The 14,403-nt window shown below is 41.6% G+C and overlaps 1 protein-coding gene across 1 annotated transcript in view; it reads left to right on the top strand.

Moving 5' to 3' along the window:
- sorl1 (sortilin-related receptor, L(DLR class) A repeats containing) overlaps positions 1-14,403 on the top strand; it is an 82,655-nt gene that overhangs the window by 27,933 nt on the left and 40,319 nt on the right. Inside the window, exons 7-10 of the mRNA XM_079514095.1 lie at positions 5,216-5,317; positions 5,834-6,003; positions 8,108-8,300; positions 9,176-9,293. Of these exons, the coding sequence (XP_079370221.1) occupies positions 5,216-5,317; positions 5,834-6,003; positions 8,108-8,300; positions 9,176-9,293 (583 nt within the window). The remainder of the gene's footprint in view (positions 1-5,215; positions 5,318-5,833; positions 6,004-8,107; positions 8,301-9,175; positions 9,294-14,403) is intronic.

The following is a 14,403-nucleotide window of genomic DNA, read 5'->3' as shown; positions in this document are numbered from 1 at the left end:
GGACCGCATAATTAGGTCTTAGGTCTGTTGGTGCCCATATGTGATGTGGCTGAAGCACCAGGACGCCTGCCTAATTGAACAGGGTCTGAGATGTAAATCAGTGTGTGTTTAGTGGATGTATGGACAGATAGTCAGTGAAACAGATGGCGAGTCCGCTGTGGATGTCAAATGTCTTCCCTTGGCTCAGAAGCGGTGTCACAGATACTGTAGTAGACATGCTGCCCTCCGCCCTGCATGGCATGCTGGCTTTGGCGTGGGATCTGGGTTTTCATTTGATGGTTAAGCTAAACGTATCAACAAGCACATCCGGCCCTACTTGCACAATATGTTACACTGAAATCATGTCATACTTTTCTTTTTTTTTATGTTTTGTTACAAGATTGGGAAAAGTGGTTGCAATGTGTAATATGGTTAGTGTTAAATGTGGCATAGGGCTGAATGATATTTGCTTTTTGTGACAGTATAATATTGTAATATTAGGGGAAATAATGCATTTGTTCCATATCTCGCGCCTGACTCAGGAAATATGTATTATTATTATTTTTTAAATGCTTCAGGTTGGTACACTCACACTGTGTATGAATTGGAGGAATTATAAAAGTATTAATACAAATATAATAATAATATTAGTGGTGGACATAGATTTTTTTTTTAATCTAGATTAATCTCACTGCAATCTAGATTAAAATGACTCATTTGAACTCTGCCGAAGGCATTCAAAATATGTGTGCGCTACCTAAATAATGCCCAGAAGTAAGTCCTTGACAACGAGTTTCTCAGGCCAGGTGGCCCATTAGACCAGGAGCCCTAATTATGGATACCGTATTACCAAATAGTAGCCCGGGCTGTTAATATGCTAAATCGATTTGGACCCTGGGCGTTTATAAGGAACCAGGCCGTTATTTGCAGTAATTTATTTTTTCACCGGCCTGCACCGGGCCATTATTTGGTTATAGTTCCTGTCAATCATGTTTTTTAGTCCAAAATTAAAAGGTATGATAAACATCTTTTTGATTTATGTTTTATGATTTATGATTTAATAGGCCTATTGAGAATAGGGGGGTTTATAGGCAGCTACTGCTGCTTATTTGATTTGACCCAGATTCGTGACTGCAAACAGACTGGCATGATCAGCTGTGTAAAATTCCAATATTAGCTATAGACATTTTAAAAGGCTGTCATATAGGCAGCCTACTCTTAATATATTCTTTCAAATGAGGTTTGGCCTTATAGATCAAAAATACATGTGCTCAGGTTTTTGTTATGAATTCATTTTCAACTATTTGAATAAAGGTTGTACATAAGAGTGAAATTAACTGCTGGGAAAATCCCTAATTGAGAGAGTCTACCAGTGCACATGATGCAATATAGGCTGACTTCAATGAAAATATACACTTCACAGAGTATACTGTAGAGTATACCACTTGGAATTATAACAATCCCTTGAGGATTGCCTGAGTATGGCACGAGTTAAATCTCAACTTTTTACGGGGACAGCTGAGGACTTTGTGGTGGCTGTGTTCTATACTTGTGAGGACCTCTGTTTGGATTCGTGGTGAGTGCGTGTCCTCCACATCCCCAAAATAAATCTATAGTGTCTATGCACAACGATTGTTTTAATTCAAAGTGGTATATTCTGTGAAATGTTAGTCATTTTGTGTATCTACAAGCTCCAGTGATGCGTCCACAGCGCGTTGTGAGCTTGCAGATCTTACATTAGGGTTTGATGAGGTCAGATCAAACATATGGAATGTCAGAACAGGTCAGCTCCATATATGGAGATCTAAGGGTTTGATGAGGAATTAATTCTGCATTGGCCATATATGTAGCGTATCACAAAGCGTGACGGACTGACTGAGATGCAGGTTTTCATAGTAAATTGTGACCTACAGTCGCAATTAACTACTTTTATAGTACTTCAATAAGATAAAAAATAATGGTAAATAAAAGCTTTCACTGTAGAAATGTGCATTGGAAAGGGACAAGCCATGTCATAGGAAAGGTTTATAGAACACTGTACTCAGTCCGTTCATGAATGCACACACACACACACACACACACACACACACACACACACACACACACACACACACACACACACACACACACACACACACACACACACACACACACACACACACACACACACACACAGCCAGGCTGGAGCTTTCTACTGTCAGAGCTTTGGTTATGTTTGGTTCATATTTGTAGTGATTGACTAATCTGTGAACTCTTCCACACACCCCCACACACACCACATGACAACATGAATGCTGCTATGTTGCGTCTGCCAAGTTTGGGGGACAAAAGTTCACATAAACACGCATAATACAAATCAGTAGATATATTGTAGACAAAGAATCACACATGAAAGGGAACCGCCAGCTTAGTAATAACTGCATTATTTGTGGAATGACATAATACATGATATGGGGGCGTTCATATTTTCATAATTAGAAGTATAAAGGCTGATTAAAACACATTAAAAAACAATTGAAACACATTAATTGTATTAATTTGATAGCACGCATTGCCCTGAGGATTTGCTTGACATACTGTAACAAAAATACAAAGGGAATAGTTTCATAGTAGTCTCCCCTTTCCACCAAAAAGTTCAAGGAACAGTATAGCAGCAGGATAGGGCTCGGCAAGTAACTGATAATATATCGAAACCGATATTTAGAACCAATATCCAGATTTACCACTTATAACCATACATAGTTTACTAGAGACCCCCCGAGTAATAAAAAGCAGACCGATACATGTGTCAGACCAAGATAAGTGAGTGGGACTCGTGTGTGGGAGGGTGGCGATAAAAGCAAGGCCAGGGACAAGGAGATGATATACAGTACTATAGCAGATATAACTGGTTATAAAACACATAAGACTAGTGCTAAGGCTGGAACAAGTTGAAAGTTTATTTCTATTTTACAGCCATATTTTCTTTGCCCAGAAAGTGTGTGTGTGTGTGTGTGTGTGTGTGTGTGTGTGTGTGTGTGTGCGTGCGCGGGGGGGGGGGGGGGGGGGGGGGGTGTTGGGGAAAGTTTGTAACAACATCAAGGACTCCTCGTATCAAAGAGGGGCGAGCTTCGGAAGCCTATGTTTATATGGCGTTCCCAGAAGACTTCCTTCTGGTAAATATTTTAAACTGCACTGAAACTGAACTTCTCCAGTAAATCCTGTTCCTGCAGGGTTAGGGTAGAATGGCTGTAGCATCCAGACAGGGCTGATGGCATGAGATGCACTACAGCCCAAACAACACAGCAGGCTTTCACACAGTGACTCAGCATACTCTGTATCTGGCACACGAAGCAGCTCTTAGAGGAAGTAAGATTTCCCCTGAATGAATAACGGTTGATGAATCTCTCCGATGAACACGTTCTCATAAATATAAACGTGTAGATAGGTCATACTGTAACTGTCCTGTTTCATATCCATCTACTTTGCTGGAGAACCTGTTGATACTTATTGCTATGGCGACCATAATCCATCCTTAAATCTAACAAACACATTGGAGGCTATGTGGATTGATTGCTTCTTGTTCTGTGTTTTCACTTTGTTATTGTTCCCTCTTCCATTTGAAAAACATTTGAATTTACATTTTGAAAACAGTAACATTAACAGTAACGTTTTTGAACAAGCCATTACACAAAAAAAGATATATATATATATATATATATATATATATATATATATATATATATATACAAAATATTTTTCGGTTAAAATTTTTGAGCCCCTCCTATGCCCAGCTTTGAGTGGGCATAAGAGGGGCACACACATTGGCTGATGATTGGTTGATCAGCCCATAGCGATGGTCTATATACTCTCCATCTCCCTCCCACTCTCTTTCTCTCCCTCGGTCTTGCTCCAACTCTCATTACCCTCCCCTCCTGTCTGTCTGTCTGTCTGTCTGTCTGTCTGTCTGTCTGTCTGTCTGTCTGTCTGCTGTCTGTGTCTCTCTCTCTCTCTCTCTCTCTCTATTTGTTGTGTTGTGATGCAGCTACTTAGCTTTCCCATCACGGCAGACAGTCTTAGAGAACACTGTACATAAATCAATAGGCTGAATAGACACGCTTGAATGGCTCCACCAGGGACTACGACACACACGCCACGCACACATATGCACACGCACGCACACATACACTCACATTTGTGTGAGACTGCAGTGCACACACTAGAAGCTTGCGTCACTCATTCAAACAGCTTTGTTCATCTCGCCCTGGCCTCCTGTTGGAAGCTGTCCCATGGTGGTCTAGTCTGGTCTGGTCTCTCTCCCCTCTCCTCCCTCTCTCTCTCTCTCTCTCTCTCTCTCTCTCTCTCTCTCTCTAGCAGAGTATTCTATTCTATCATGTTTCTCCTTTTCAGTAGAACTGTGGTTGTCCAGGGACATCTGTATTCTCTTCACCTGATGACATTTTCATTCTGAAGAAGTTTCTTTTAAATATAAAAGTGTAGATAGGTCACAAGTGTCCTGTTTCATATCCACCTACTTTGCTGGAGAACCCGTTGATACTTATTGCTATGGCAACCATAATCCATCCTCAAATCTAACAAACGCATCATGTAGGCCATGTGGAGTGTCTGTGTCTCTCTCTCTACAGAGTATTCTTTTGCTGATGACATTTGTGGTCCTATTAAGTTTACACAAAGATAGGCACATCATCCTATTAAGTTTGATTTCAAATCTTGTAAATATATCTTATCTTATTATAAGTATCCGTCATGAATAAGACAAGTAAGACGCGTGAAAGCGGGAAGCGAATGCAGCTTGTAAATTGCAATAACAACAATTAGAATAAATTACGTCCTTTTTTTAAAGTTTTTTTTTTAATTTAGTTTTTTAGTTTTTTTTAAAGTTTTTTTTTAAATTAATTTTGTGTGTGTGTGTGTGTGTGTGTGTTTTTTGTGTGTGATTATGAAATTATGACCGATATCCAATCTTCGATTATTTGCAGGGTCATATCTTCTATATTGCAGTATTGATACTTTTACTTAAGTAAAACATTTGAGTACTTTCTCCACCACCACTGGTGATCTCAAATGCCTACACAAATAATCAACTATATGAAGCAATAAGGCAACATCTGTCTCCATGTCCTCTAACCTACGCCATTGAAACCTTGCGTCAGCAGTTGTTCTTCCGCTACATTCAACATGATGCTATTATTAGACTGAAGTCTAAATCAACTTTTTTTCCCTTTTTGTTTTTAAGAAGCTGTTTGGGAGTCATGAAACTTCAACTGTGCACCTCTGGGTCTCCTACAACCGCCAGCCAATGAGAGCAGCCCAGTTTATGACCAGACATCCAATCACAGTGAGTCCACTTCACATTCAATGGATTTTCTCACCCCTGCAAAGATGATTTTCTTTTCTTTATGTATTAAGAGAGGAGAATGGAGAGAGAGAGTGAGCAGGGGATGGAAAATAACATAATCGTCAAACTGGGGACATTGAGGTCATGTGGTCAATTGCTATACGGTATCGCTATCAATGCAAAGAAAATATTCATTGGACAGTGACAAATGAAACGATCATGAACAAGAATTCATGAACAAAACTGTATACATACTGGGTGTCACTCCCTGTCTCTCTCCCTGTTTCCTGTTACTCTCCACTACTACTGCTAACCAAATAAAGGCTGAAAAGCCCAACAACAAATCTTACAAAAATAAATAAATAAAGACATGGAGGGCTGGGCTTTACATAATTTATAGCTGAGTCACTTCCTCAAACACATTTCTGACCAGCTGTTGTCTATGTAACATTACGTTTTGTCTTTCATCATTTGCCTTTTTTGTTTTCCCCACCAACTCTGTTTTGTGGTTTTTAGGAGTTCTACATAGCTGATGCATCTGAGGAGCAGGTGTTTGTGTGTGTGAACCACGTCAATAACGTCACCCACCTGTACATCTCAGACACCCAGGGCTTGTCCTTCTCTCTGTCCCTGGAGAACGTGCTTTATTACAGCCCAGAGGGCTCTGGGAGCAACACGCTTATTAGGTAACACACACGCACACATACATACACACACACACACACACACACACACACACACACACACACACACACACACACACACACACACACACACACGCACGTACGCATGCACACTCAGAATTATCTGTAATCTTGATAGGATCTTATTACACTGTGAACTGTTCATATTGTCTGATATATATATTTTTTTGCATGATCAGACCTGTCTTATGATATGCTCCCATCATGTAAACAGTTACTGCACAGATCAGTGTGTGATTGTGCTTAGGTCAGGATGCCCTGAGTCCTCCCTATAGTAGCAGCACAGCCAGGATGCCCTGAGTCCTCCCTATAGTAGCAACACAGCCAGCCAATGAGTCAGAGGTGTGATCTGGCTGGCTCCAGGCAGCACTGCAGTAAATGCCTTCATCACATCAGCAGCATGATATGAAGCCAGTGTTGATTTTGACAGCAGATTTTGATTTTAGTCTTATGAATAAAATTCCATTTCAGTTTTAGTCTAATCCCTAACATTTTATTTTTTGATGAAATTGTCAGTCTTTTTAGTCTTATTTTTTGTCATCATAGCTTGGTTTATATTTCGTTTTTATTTTGTTTTCGTCAGTGAAAAAAGGTAGTCGACAATCAACAAAGAGAGTTTCCAGCGTGCAAGTACAAAGTGCACATCACCGCAAAACTCCCATAAACATATCCAGAGCACAACTCAATAGATATAGTAGAATTATGTGTGGAGCTGCTCGTTGGTGGAAGCTACTAAAAAGGAGAGGGTACATTAAAGATTTATAATTGGACACAATTAGAATCACCATGAATAAATTATACAAATGAAAAGCCCTTATATATGAAATATTGGTTTGATTTGATTTGGGCACTATATCAGTGACAAAATGAGCACCTTTATATGCACACATGATCCAATAACTGGGAATAAACCGGTTATGACAATAATTTGATTTTGCAACGAAAAAGATAAGTAAATCCATCTTCTTTAGCGATTGTTCTGGATTTTCTGCATAGTGTCACATGATCAGGTCTGTCATTATTGCAGTATTGTTGGCAATACGAGGATAGGACATCAATTAATCCCACCCATCTACTCCTACAGTATGTTCTCTTCCTTCGCTTACTACTTTTACTCGTCGTCCTCCTCTCACTACCCATTCTCTTCTTCCTCCTACTCATCCTCTCCTCATCATGTGAGCAGAGGGACCAGTTATTCAATCGTCTCCCCCCCCCCCCAGTGATAATGAGCCCTGGTGTCTTACTCAGTGTTTTTTTTCCACACGTGCACACACCTCGTGATGACACACCAGGTGCCAACCTGACTGATGTGTCAGCCCATCTCTGTCTCTATCGCTCTCTCCAAGATACCATACAACTCTTTAACTGCAAGCAGTCAAATAGACATAGGGACGATGCTATGATTGGCATAAGTAAGAAAACCGACACAAGAAATAAAATGCATGTATAATTTCCCAGGTGCATTAGAGGTTTGTATCCGTCATTTTGGATCCATGAAGACCTCTCCTGTGGTGAATATGATGTCACTGCAATTGAAATAGTACAAATATAAATTTCCATTGAGAGGACATGATTAAAATGCTTTGATCCTTAATTCCTACAATATCAATGGTGAAAGAAACTTGTATCCAGTGTAGTGTTAGCTCAACTCTGCCCCAATTTAGGGTGATGGTGATCCATGGTGAAAATTAAGCAGGACTGCCGTAAAATGGAACCGTCTTAAGACACAGTGATGATTGTGACTGTGATTGCTAAATTGCTACCAATTAATGATAGTAGTACAGTATGTCTTCTGTTCTGTTCTGAACTGATGCCCATCCTCCTCAGCCAATAGAAGCCCAGAATCTTGTAATAACACGTGGAGGAGAATGGAGGGATGAAAAGCGACTACATGCCATGGACAGTCAATGTTTCTAACATACACATCACCTCTATTTTAAAAGAGGAGCTTTGACTGGTGTCTGTGTGTGTCATCTGTCTGTCTGTGTGTTCTGCCATGTCATTTGGCACTAATGTAAGACCTGTAATAACAGTGTTGATGATCAACGTTGATGATGACCGCAACATGTCTGTCTGTGTGCTCCAGGTACTTTGCCAATGAGCCCTTTGCTGACTTTCATCGTGTGGAGGGTCTGCGGGGGGTCTTCATCGCCACGCTCATCAATGGCTCGGCCAGTGAGGACAACATGCGCTCTGTCATCACCTTTGACAAGGGAGGAACATGGGAGATGCTTCAACCTCCATCGGCTGACAGCTTGGGAGGAACCGTGGACTGTCAGGTTAGATGACTGACTGACTGACTGACTGACTGACTGACTGCTTCATTGACTGACTGACTGACTGACTGACTGACTGACTGACTGACTGACTGACTGCTTCACTGACTGACTGACTGCTTCACTGACTGACTGACTGACTGACTGACTGACTGACTGACTGACTGACTGCTTCATTGACTGACTGACTGACTGACTGACTGCTTCATTGACTGACTGACTGACTGACTGCTTCATTGACTGACTGACTGACTGACTGCTTCATTGACTGACTGACTGACTGACTGACTGCTTCATTGACTGACTGACTGACTGCTTCATTGCCTGACTGACTGACTGACTGCTTCATTGACTGACTGGCTGACTGACTGCTTCATTGACTGACTGGCTGACTGACTGCTTCACTGACTGACTGACTGACTGACTGACTGACTGACTGACTGCTTCATTGACTGACTGACTGACTGACTGCTTCATTGCCTCACTGACTGACTGACTGACTGCTTCATTGACTGACTGACTGCTTCATTGACTGACTGACTGACTGACTGACTGACTGCTTCATTGACTGACTGACTGACTGTTCACACAGCGATTGCCCCCTTTTTCTGAGACATGCAATTAACATTTTCTTTTATATCCACTCAAAAAGTGCTATCAGCAATAATGTTCATCCAAATACCCAGAGTTGAAAGTAATATATGTACTCTTTGTGACAAAAACACCAGACATTAAATCACTGCACAGAATAGACACTTCGTCACATTTCCGATATTTCCAGCATAGCGTAAATATGCAATGCTCCCATTGAAAACAATACAAAACATACACTGTGCTGTGCTCAGGTAAAACTCCTTGTCTTGTCTTGTCTCTTCCAGCTCACTAAGGGATGTTCTCTTCACCTGGCCCAGCGATGGAGTCAGCTATTGAACATTCAGCTCAGAAGGATGTCCATTCTGTCCAAAGACTCGGCCCCTGGACTCATCATGGCTACTGGTAAGGACATCCATCAGTAACAAAAAACACCCATAATGCATCTGAACTGTGCATTATACATTCATACAACTATATGCTTGTTTTGATTTTGATTTTGATTCCTACCATGGCTAAATCATTGTACATTAAAGTCCATTTCACTGCAGGATTCAGCTTCTGTGAAAGCTAATTATTGTCAAAAATGTCATTTCCATGATAGCACAGACCTGCAGATGACAGGAAAGCCTTCAGGTAGTCAGATTATCTGTACAGTAATTACATGTAATTTACAGGTAATACGATTCCAATTTCCTATTTCACGTGTGTTTATGTTGTGTTGCCCCTTTTGTTACTGAAGTACCACCTCAGAAAATATTTGGCTCTCCAAGTACCACCATAATAACTGATGTTAAAATACAGGAGCGTATACCTGCCCTTTTTGTTCCATTCCTAAGCCAATAACGCTGCTGCTCTGACAAAACTCTTGTCTAATCACTAAGGCCAAACGGAATCTGCGGGTTTTTTTCTGGTTTTCTGCGGTGACTCCGGAGGAAAATCTGCGGGATTCTGCGGAGTGTTTTTTTTTTCTTTGAAGGTTTTAGACAGTTATCCAGGACTATAATCAATGTGTTTAGAGCCAAAATAACTCTAAATATGCCAAATAAACCTTAAAGTACCACAACAAAGTAATTAAGATCTACCGTAAATCCTCATTTATAATCCGGGGCTTTTATTTGTCTTAACCGATTCTGATACTTTTATTGGAAGGAGGCAGCTATAAGAAGGAGGCCTATATTTCTACTTTTCAAACAGATCATAATGAATAAATCACATTTTGGGTCTGTTAGACAGTTAGCACCCTGTAAAATGTACTGGACTCATTTATTGAAACCAAGTCCTCATAAAATATTAAAAAGTGCAGTTGCAGGTGCTCACTGGTCATTTTAACGTTTTTTTATAACAATATTGACATATTGCCTATGGCAAATACCATAATAAAATCAACATCCATTTTAAACTATGATTCCCTGCTTTCATATGACATGAAAAGAAATCCAATGGCAGTCCCTCAGTCAAATCTGGTCACAGTACTATTTACTATCCTATTTATTATTATTCAAATAGGCTATGGTATGGTATGTATCTATGCCTACAGTTAGGCTAATGACAAGTTCAGATGCAAATACTAATAACATAAAATGTAAAATAAAAAATGTATGGTAGGCCATTTCCTATAATATCAAAGCAGCTAATATGAACAGTGCAACACTGCAGTGATCCAACTATTGCAACTTCAACGGGGGAGAGAGAGTCGCGTTAGAGAGTTGCGTTAGAGAGAGAGAGAGACGCGCGCGCGAGAGAGAGAGAGAGATACGCAGAGAGAGAGAGAGAGGAGGGGGGTCGCGTTAGCAACAGGCTAGGCTCACAGCATATCGGTACGTTCGTTCTATAAGGCTAGATCGGCTACCGTCTGGGGGGCTGCTAAGCCCCCAAACGGTAGCGATCTACCCTTTAATAGAACAAACGTACGGGTACATTCGTTGCATGAAGCGTAGATCTGTGAGCTCGCAGCACGTCATGCCACAAACAGAAACAGCTCTCACTCTCCCTCCCTCAGTTAGACTGTGCTCTCGTTGTCCGTGGCCATGAAAAGTGCTTGCGTTCTCTCCCGAAGTTTGTTTGTTGCGTTGTGCACGAGCGCGAGCAATATGCGACCACCGGCATTTGGACACTAGTGACAGCCAGCCATGCAGTCAGGGCAGCGAAGGTAACAGATACGGCACTTGAAAAAAAAGACTTCCGACAGCTTTTGAAGTTTTGATATAAAGCTATATTAAATATTCTCTTCCAGAGCCTCCAACATATTAGTCAGCAGTAGAGAATGAGGGGAGGAGGGAGGGGCGGGATGCATCCACTGGTTAATATTATGCTGGCCTGGGTAAAGTAAACTACAACATGAACGGGTTAAATTTCCGCGGAAAATCTGCGGCGTTTTCATCGGAACACCGCGGCCGCGTATTCCGTTCGGGCCTGCATCAGCACAACTGATGATATTTCTAATGTGATTTAATCTGTTATCAAATCTTCTATTAACGGTTAGGTGTGATGTCATGGTCATTTCAGTACAGCACGGCTGGATAGCCTATTTCAACCAATTGCTTGATCAGAAGAACTACAGTACCTGTAGTAATATAAATATTTAATTCCACTTTTGTCTTTTTCTCCTTTTTTGGAGAACCCCCTCTGTGTACCACCAGAGGGGGCGCTCAAGTACCACCAGTGGTTGGGAACATCTGTCTTATATGATAAAGATTTACCTTGCATTATTATTATTATTATTATAGTATTAGGGGATTTCTTTTAAATCAGGGTTGCGAAAACCCAATGTGTTTTTTGGTTTTGAGACAAAGTTGGACCTGTGGCTTGGTGTGTGTGGGTGGGTGGGTGGGTGTGTGTGTGTGTGTGTGTGTGTGTGTGTGTGTGTGTGTGTGTGTGTGTGTGTGTGTGTGTGTGTGTGTGTGTGTGTGTGTGTGTGTGTGTGCAAAATTAAAGCACTGCACAAAGCCAAAAGTCCTGCTAAAAGCATAGTAAACCTGAGTCCAACACCAAATTAATGTAATCAGTCTCAGCCGTGGTGCGTGCTATGATGTTGTGTGCTCACTCATCCACGTAGCCCTGTCTAGTTGAAACTATAAATCTCTTTAGTAGACTAGATGTATGTAAGAGTTGTTGGCCATGTGTCTGTTACTATTCCTTCAGTGAGGTAACATATAGGTCTTTATATTTCCCATCTCCTCACTAGAAACGCCAACATCTTCTATAAACACAAAAAACAGCGCATCGCGGTTTGAACCACACACACACACACACACACACACTAGCAGTATGTATCGGCCCTTACAGTAGGCTCACGCGCGCACGCACACACACACACACACACACACACACAGACACAGTCACAGTCACACAGGTGTCTGCTTTGCAGTATCCTACTTTACCTGGGTTAGCTTGCGTGTTGTAATTGAAAGTTGACCCACTAACTAGTTAGCCTCGGTCCCAGGCTCACTTAACTGCGAAAAAGAAGAGCCTGGTCACAACCTAAGGCAGAGAAGCTATCGAAAGGCGGGACTTCCGCCGTGTAACCCCCCCCCCCCCCCCCCCCCCCCCCCCCCCCGGAAGTTAACGTTTTTTGACCAATCGCAGCGTTGTGTTCCCGAAAATGTATTCCCGCTGAAATGATCATTGGGTGGGGACTAGTAAACACAGCCGCACCGCGTGACGTAGTTATCTTACACGCAACACTTCCGCCACTTCCGCTGATAGTCTTTTCAGCGTAGGTCTTGCCCAGGGTGCTAACTAGTGGGTTGTGGCTGCAATGCTATCCCATTGGCAGAGAGGTCGGCTAGAGGCTAACAGTGTCTGGTTGCCTAACTTGCTGGCTGCAATACTATCCCATTGGCTGAGAGGTCTGACTACGGCAGCCAATGAAAAGTTGCCACTACAATCATAAGTTGCCACTACCAAACCGATAGAAAATAGCCGAGCCTGCTTCCAGCAGCTGGTAAAAAAAACTATTATTAGAGCCTCCGTCGTCTTTTACAGGTGGAGTTATGTCAAATGCGGAACTCAGTGAATTTTATGCCAGCCTGGATGATCTTTTAAGTAAAGTAAAATGTAACCTTTTGCATTTGGCAGTGTTATGGGTTTTTACCCAGATGCCCAAAACTCACTGAAAAAACTCAATGATCAATGTCATAACAAATTAACAATACCTCCTGTATTCAAACAAGTGCTCTCTTTTTTGTGCTGTTTATTTCTGTCCTCGTTACTCCTAGACTGCAATCGGACATTACACTTTACCAGAAGCTAATTTAATTACACGGTAGAGTTCAAATTCTAGAGCTTTTTCTTTTTAATAGCATCTTATTTGGGATATTAAGTTAGATCATATTGCCTTATTGGCATAGGAAAAATCAATTCGTGATCACCCCTTCAGTCGGTGATGTACGATTCTATCTCCTATTGGAACAAGCGAAGCCTAGTGTGGATGCTAGCTCTATTACAGCTGTCTGTTTGAAGCTTGTCCCCGTCTGTTGATCTCTTCACGGTTGGCAGCGAGCATTGATTTGCTGACTCCTTGCTGTGTTGGAGAAGGACTGCAGAGTCACTCTCCTATCTGCCATTACAAACTACAAAGCTACATCTCTTGCATCTCACCACTACACTCACACCTCTACTCCCAGAGACACAGATCTCCTTGCATTTAAATAAGTCGCTTGTGTGTGCGCATGACGCACGTGCGTGTTGGCTAGATAACTTGTGAACAGATGGGTAGATTTTCATGAAATGTGGTGGGAATAGTGAGTAGTCTTCCAACTTTTGGGTCGTCAACAATATTTTAGCCTCGGTACCCAGGCTTCTTTTTTGTTCGCATTCCGCTCAAAAAATGAAAGCCTGGGGGAATGAGACACTGGTCTAGGAGTGGGAGTGAACTACAGTCACTCCAAATTTGGTGACGTCAGTGTTGTCCGCTGCTGGTGCTCCGATCAATGAACCAATATGATCCAGCGCATTGCTCCCACCAGCACCCGCCCCTCCAGACCAGAATTCACGGTGGCTGGTTCCAGGCTAACAACATCTCAGTTTCTGACTCTTAGCTAAATAACTTGAGAATTGATGGTTGTACTAGTTATCCCTAAAACACCCTGGACAATGTCCTAGACTCTTCTCCAACCTGGCTCCCAAATTGTGGAATAAACTCCCCTTAGTTTGCAGTCAGAACTGCAGACTCACTCCCATTTTTTCCACCTTGTTTCATGTCATCTTTAAATTTAGTGTCAATGTAAGCCATATTGTGAAGAAAGACCATCAATCATTGTTCTTTCTGCAACAACTTCTATCAAAACCAGGAATGTGGGACTTTTTCAGAACTGTAATAGAGAGAGTTCTGGCATTCTTTATCACAGTGTGGTATGGAAACTTCTCAGCTGATGATAGGAATGAGCTTAATAATAGGGAAAGGGTTAGAAAAATACCAACTACTTGTTTCAGTAACAACACATTATCCTGATTCCTGACGCAGTGAGGACACTTAATTCCGCATCATCAGTTCAGATCATTAACTGAAGTT

The sequence above is a fragment of the Electrona antarctica genome (assembly GCF_951216825.1).
Source record: "Electrona antarctica genome assembly, chromosome: 11".
NCBI lineage: Eukaryota > Metazoa > Chordata > Actinopteri > Myctophiformes > Myctophidae > Electrona > Electrona antarctica.
This window is presented reverse-complemented; position numbering and strand designations above follow the sequence as displayed.